The 7082-nt window shown below is 42.4% G+C and overlaps 1 protein-coding gene across 1 annotated transcript; it reads right to left on the bottom strand.

Moving 5' to 3' along the window:
* Positions 1 to 1293: 1293 nt before the first annotated feature.
* LOC134463345 (homeobox protein Hox-C12a-like) lies at positions 1294 to 5137 on the bottom strand. The gene is made up of 2 exons (XM_063216557.1): positions 4485 to 5137; positions 1294 to 3368 (listed from the first exon to the last, which is right to left on the bottom strand). The coding sequence occupies exons 1-2, from the start codon at positions 5131 to 5133 to the stop codon at positions 3130 to 3132; spliced, it is 888 nt and encodes a 295-aa protein (XP_063072627.1). The 5' UTR covers positions 5134 to 5137; the 3' UTR covers positions 1294 to 3129.
* Between the last annotated feature and the right edge of the window lie 1945 nt (positions 5138 to 7082).

Genomic DNA, 7082 nt, shown 5'->3' with positions numbered 1-7082 from the left:
AGCGCGCCAGCACATCACATGCCACTGGTGGATAACTAGGCAGTGACATCATTAGGGCCTACACTTCCCCCTTTTTTTGAAATTCACATTTGTAAGCTATGTAGTATCTAGAACATTATTTATGTTAAATCTATACAAGACAAGTATCGCCATCATCTCAACACATAAGCGCCATCCTTGGCCACAGATGCCACACGGCACGGGATTAGAATGTGGTGCGGGCAGCGGGTAAAGATTTTCATTGCAAATATATTGTTTTATTGCATCCTCTTAGCCGTCTTGTAAAGGAATGGCTTACTCTGGCCAGCTTGTGTAAAAGGAAATATAACTGGGATTTATTGTTATCATTTTTCTTACTAGTGCCTTATAAAAGGATTGTTCGAAACAAGCCAGGAAGCCCAGGGATTTGTAGCCTACTATAGACCGAGGAAGGATCTCAGTGGTGTCAAATATACACATTATATACATATTATATACATTCTTTTGTTTTGTGTACACCACGACATATTGATAAATAAATGGTCTAAACCAGTAAAAGTAATTCAGTGTTTTTTGTGTTAATTTGATGAGCTGCCCCCAATGAAATCGGCACTACTAATATTAACCTATCCTCAACAGTAGCAAGAATTATGAAAGCAGTCGTGCATATCATGATCATGATAATAATATAAAAGTGTATAGATTTTAATAGATATCATAAACGTACACATACATCAATACATTCATATTATGCATATTGGTAGAACACAATGTTTTGTAAACGGAGAATATTCATAGGCATAGTGGAGAAAAATAAGAGCAGTAGCCTATAGAACAGAAAAAAAGACAACATATGGATCCATACTCATATCACATTGATAGTTCTAAGACAGCAATATAAGTATAATACACAGAGGTCGCTTATTATACAAATATAGCATTGTCACAACTAAATTGGCTTCTTATGACACAACAGAGCACCCCAAGACGGGTGAAATATGAGAGAAAGGAGCAGCAAAAACGTTTAAATACCAATACATTTTTTCAGAGTTTAAAAACCTGCAGAGAGAATTCATTCAAGGTCTATACAAATACTGTTGGCTACTGGACGAGCTTACACAGTCTCTCATATGATAACACAATAACCTCTATTAGCCTATAGGTTATACTATTGCTCTACACTAACCTACTGAGCAACGGACATGGATGCAGATGCGCCATCAAAAAGAAACGAGAAATATCAAATACGTTTATTTATCTTTTTAAAAAGGAAAAGCAGCAACACACAAATGACAGTTACTTATGCATAGAAAATGAGTGTCGGTGTTTTTTACTTTGAAAATTGGGACTACAAACAAAAAGAATGAAAAGGGGGAAAAAAGTCACGGTAAACACACAATTGTGACTATATGTCGAATACTGTTTGAAAGGGACATTTTACTTTTAGAAGAACAGTTCCTTTAAATATTCTGTGGCGCATGATGCGTAAATGCATTTTACTTTTCCATTACTTTTTTCAATCATCATGCCAATCAACGTTGGGTCGGTTAGGCTTTCATAACTCATGTCAATTAGGTGACAGAGTGACTGTAGCACCCAGCCCTCTTCTCATACCTGCCCATGTATGGTGTGGAGGAGCGCAGACTACTTTTAAATAAATCTCGACCCTTGCTACAAATGTCATTAAAAGCACTTGACTATGTCGCATAACACTATTAAGTTCATGAAACCCTCAACAGAAAATGCATATTTACTAAAATGTCGACTAGTGTGTGCCTGTTAAGCGCACAACCGAGCGAGCGTATTTGCTATTCTGCCGGTGTATTTGTGTGCATGTATGCGTATCTATGTTGGCTATGAGACATAACCATTACGTTCGGGTGTCGCTTATTATTGCAGTAAACGATCTCTGTCTCTAAAGAGTCACCAGAGTGTACTACTAGTTAGCACCACCGTGCTGAGACTCTTACGGATCGTAATCTCAAAATAGCAGCAGAAAACGTATGCCCATCTATCCATTCCCACCATGTCAAATATATCTCTCTCATTCTCTCCTCTGAATAAACTATTTAGACTTTCGCCGGACCTAAATGTCGAGATCCATTTCATTGCCCATGCTATGAATGTTTGCTCACTGGGGCGGCCCATGCTAGTTAGGCCAGACGTGGCAGTGTGGGTGATGCGTGAGGAGCGGGCGACAATTTTGTCCTTGACCATGAACATCCTCCTGTCTGCTGTGCTCTGTAGCACATGGCATCCATCAGAGTGACGGGGAGGTATGGACAGGTATCTCTGGCCGTGAGGGAGAGAAAGAGAGAGTGAGCTATCATGCGATGCACTTATGTCAAAATGACATTAAAATAAAACAAAGAAACACAAGCTTTGACAGGTGAAGTGCTCCCTTGCAATGGGCTACATATCCGATTTTCAGCAAAGTTATTATTTTTTTGCCTTTTCCAGCATCCAAACTTGTATACATTGGTGTATTGTACTGCACTAAACTGAACTAGCAGGAATTTGTTTTCGCTTTGCATTTGACATTGACCTCAACGTTTTGCGCAAAGTGCAATCTGTTTCGTAAGGATGCGAAATCATTCCTTGGAATGCGCAACCTACTGAAAAGGTGACAGAAGGGTTATCTATTTTACAACAGATATCACCCTGTTTGCCACACACTTTCCATGAGTTTAGAGTAGATTAACAAGCATATATCCAAAATCGCCATCATTTTGGACACACGAAGAAACAACAGAATAGAACGACTCTCAAGCGAGGAAGCGAGGAAATAATCAGTTACATTTTGACAGTCTGTATTTATACGAAATTACAGGTGCGGCGATTAACCAATTGAAAAAAAAATGAATTTTCAAACCAATCAAAGCATGTAGCTCAACGCGTTTGGTCGCTGCTCTGCGTAATGAGGATAGTTTTAGTCTTAGTATATCTCAAGTTGTCTTTTTCACAAACCTAGTCAGAAGAGAATATTTCAAGGCTCATTTTACTTTTAAAATCATGCAATTAATCAATTGAAATAACTAAATAATATGTCTACCAACGTCACATTTCTCACTGTGGGGGTGAATAAGCCTCACCAAGAGCTCCCTCGCGCCTCTTTCATCTCCCCTGCCATTTTAAGGGCATCTTTCTTTTCTAGAAGAATGACAATGCCTGCTCTCGAAGCAACAGTCTTTTTTTCTTCATACGACGGTTTTGAAACCAAATCTTGACCTGTTGGTCGCTCAGGTTCAGCCGATCGGAAAGCTCCCTCCGTCGCTGGCGTGTGATGAATTCGTTGAGCATGAACTCGCCCTCAAGTTCGGCCAGCTGTAGTTTGGAGTAGGGCTTCCGCTTCTTGCGGGTTCTCGTATGCATGGGGTACCACGGAGCACCTGGAGGAAGGTGAGCACATTGTAAGGGTTACAGTCATGGAAGGACAATCGCAGCCACATGAGGAACCAGACGTCAGATAGAACACTGGGGCGGAAATATTAGCCTCACAGATGAATTCTACACACGTCTTCCCCACACACATTTTGTTATGTTTACTTCATAATTTGTGTCATTTGAGACCATAAAACGGTTCAGTTGGCAGCAAAATAACCACAGGCTAGAAATTATCAAAAAGATTCTTCGACTGCGAGGCCCTGGAGATGTGCAATGTACACGCACGCAAGGCTACACCTTTTTCAGGCTGCTGACCTCCCTTAGCGTAGTGGACATGGCATTGACCATGGAAACACTGCAGGAAGACTGTGTACCTGCATTGGCGAGCATCATGGCGAAGCATACATCAGATCATAGATACACAAGATCCTAGATGCTGTGGAGATCTCCTTTGCTTCGATTCTCCACGGCTGTTGCATTTCAGACTGTTTTGATTTTCGTCACAGGTAGATGTAAACGACACCCTTGCTCACACTGCACCGAGATCAGTTACGCCTGCATTTTCTATCGTTCAATGGTATGCAAACAGGTTTACCCGGTGTGAAAGGTGACATTGCGCTTCATTTTACGAGTGCGTAAATCCCCACTAAAACACTGTTCATCTGGGGTATTGGATAGGCCTATGCAATGTATTCCAGTTTTGACAAACGATTTTCAGCGAGCATAGCTGCCACCTTCTAGTCTAAGAATCCTATTCGCTTGGACAACTATAATTCGCGTGGTGCACATGCAATTTCGTGTTTTTGTTTTAACACAAACAATATCTTGGTTTATACGCCACAGTAAGGGTTTACTGGTGTGTAAAGAACTGGGTGTAAAAGAAAACGTGAGGCCTTTTTCCTTCCAGTGCTTCCCCTAGCGGTGCTCATCTCGACATGCAACTTCAAGTCCAAGTCAATACAGGGCAATCAGTATTGTCTGCATCGTTCAGCTAAACAAGAACCAAACGACACATCATGAAATAATGCTTCGATGACCAAACGAGGTCGACGCGCCACGGTTATTGTTAACATCCAATAAGCGCAATGCATTGTGTCATATAAACAATATTCCTCACTCACCACTGCCTGGAGTTGCGCTGCCTGCATGCGTGTGGGTGCCAGGAGACGTCAATGTGTGTGCGATGCCTGATGGTGTTTTGCCCCCTTCATTGAGCAGCGACGAGCCGGAGTCCGACTCCAGCGACTGGCAGGACGGCGGGTCTTGGGTCAGCTGTTCACCGGCTGTACCGTAGTCGTATTTGGAGAAGTTTCCGCCACCGTTGCCCATGGTGTTTGCGTTATGGCTGTGCAGTCCTTGCTCTCCCACTATGGAGGCGACGGAGGGGTCTCCCCGTGCCCTGTCTTCACGTTTGAGGTTGACATTCTCAATACAGTTTTCTCGGTTCACCCCTCCACCGCCTCCTCCTCCGGCGCCGCCGTTGCTGTAGAAACATTTGCCTTGGTCTTGCCGCGTTATTTCGCATGCACGGTTGAAGCTGGGGTTAAGGGACACGGGGCTGCTGAAATAAGATTGAGGGTATCCATTGCATGGCTCCGATGGGGTCCACGGTAAGGAGCACACATTGTCCCTCCTAGGGTAGGGAAGAGAGGGTAGACCCGCCAGTTGTCCCCCGGATGCACGGAAATTGGGAAGGTAAAATGTGTCTCCGGTGTGGATGTTTACCAAAGGTCCCACAAACCCGGGATTAAGGAGATTATGCTCGCCCATTTCGGCGGGCCCGACCAAGAGCTTCTAGTTTATAGCAATCTGACATTTAACATAGTTAAACCATACGCTGCGCCTGATTGGCTAACGAAAGACCACGTGGCCAAAACCAAGTTGCGTTACGGAAGGTGCCACCCACCAGGTCCAAGTCCGACAAAACAAAACATTAACTTCTGTATTGCGGTTTTTATAAGCTTTTTAAAAATACTATAAACATTTTATGAAAAAATAAGAACCCTGTTACGTTTTCCTCTTCCATGCCATTCACAGTTCCAAGTGTTTAAGGACCCCCTATGCTCAACTGATTTCCCTATTCCTCTTTTAATGAGCGGCTTTAGTAAACAGAAATATGCCTATTTAAGAGAATATCACATTCTGGATGCATGTATGAATTTAACGCAGGCAGAAAATATTGGATCATTTAGGCTGTGCTAGTATGTTTGCAAACCCAACAGGAAAAGGCGCACCAATGTCTTTGTTCTAGAGCAAATTACAAATGAATTGAATGTCATATAAAGCTGTGATACGCCCCTTTTACGGGCCCGTTTTAGGGAAAGAGTGATGCTCACCACCACACTCCTCTCGTATTTACAGTAACGAGGTCAGCGGGTTGAAACCACTGGCTCTGTTAAAAAGACGCATCGCAATAAGATTTATTTTAAGAGCGTATATTTCAAATAATATCTCGCTCACCTCTCAAGAACAACTTAGACAGCCTATGAAAGTCTGACCACAGTTTCCTGGGGTCCATGGAAGATAAACTTCTTGGATATTACATGGGAGGTTTCAAACACCTGAAAGAATGATTGTGAAACTTGATTGTGAAGTGTAATTGTGAATACACTTCTGATCAAGTGCATTCAAGACCGGTTCATGCGGCCTATTTTACAATTAATTAGTACTCGAGTGATATGGATTTGTCCAGTTGAAACTGGTAACCACAACCACAGTGAACTAAACATTTACAAAGGAGATTAAAAAAGACTACAGTTTGCGACTGACAGACTCATCTGCAATGACTAGCAGCCTCTCGCTTCTGTTTGGGACATATTTCCTTTAAAACCTGAGCAAAAGCAGACAGAACTGTTGTATTGCAGCTCCATAAGTGCAAACAACTTAGTAAACATGAATTGTTGATTATAGAGATGATTTCAAACATGTATGCAATCGTGTCATTCATGCCCATGCTATAGATTGGGGTGTATGCTGATCAGGGTGTAGCTATGTTAAATTGGCCAGGGACTTGCAGATTCCTTTTGCACCACTTTCATCATAAACTCTCCCTTGCTGCTATGCGGCAAAAGAGGAAAGGAGGGTGAAAAAAGACAGGATGGAGGTATTCATATTCGACTAGAGAAGCGAGACAGATAGGATGAGCGATGGAGGGTGCCCTTCCAAGTCACGGTGGGAAGGGAGGAGGAGGGTTGGGGGTGCCTTTCTGGGCAATATATAACCACAGTTTTATAGTAGACGTCAAAAAGACTAGGATGGCACGGCCATGGTGTAATGTAATTCGGCTGTCTCTCCTTTTTTCATCCCTAATTCTTCCTCAGAAAGATGGAAAGAGAGATGGCGAATATGCTCCCGAAATTGGATTTTTTTGATCTACGACACCCATTCAACTAATATTACGCACCTCACATTACTGATATGAGGCCTTGTTGGTTAACAGAGAAACAAAGCGAGAGCAGTGTACAGAAAATCAAAGTAATAATGCATTATTACAAAAATCAAAGAGGAAGCAGATCTGTGGAATAAAAATGATTAGCGTGCATTTCCTTGTGGAAACCAGGGAATCTAGAGGGACTGTTGACAGTTTTTAAGATGAAGTCTCCAATCTCCATGTACGCAATTACGCAGTCAAAAGAGCTACCTCTGCAGGCCCAACACACATTGTTGTGGGTATGCATATGGAGTGCGAACGTGTACAGCATGCATGAATGTATCTCTGG

The sequence above is a fragment of the Engraulis encrasicolus genome, chromosome 14 (genome assembly GCF_034702125.1).
Source record: "Engraulis encrasicolus isolate BLACKSEA-1 chromosome 14, IST_EnEncr_1.0, whole genome shotgun sequence".
In the NCBI taxonomy this organism is placed as follows: domain Eukaryota; kingdom Metazoa; phylum Chordata; class Actinopteri; order Clupeiformes; family Engraulidae; genus Engraulis; species Engraulis encrasicolus.
Note: the sequence above shows the minus strand (reverse complement) of the source record. Positions and strands in the feature narration are given on the sequence as shown.

What these genes read in the sequence shown, in the direction of transcription:
- LOC134463345 (XM_063216557.1), bottom strand. Translation starts at nt 5,133, where the DNA reads ATGGGCGAGCATAATCTCCTTAATCCCGGGTTTGTGGGACCTTTGGTA. An exon ending in CAGCGCAACTCCAGGCAGTG is followed by an intron (nt 3,369 to 4,484) that starts GTGAGTGAGGAA and finishes ACCTTCCTCCAG; the next exon opens with GTGCTCCGTGGTACCCCATG.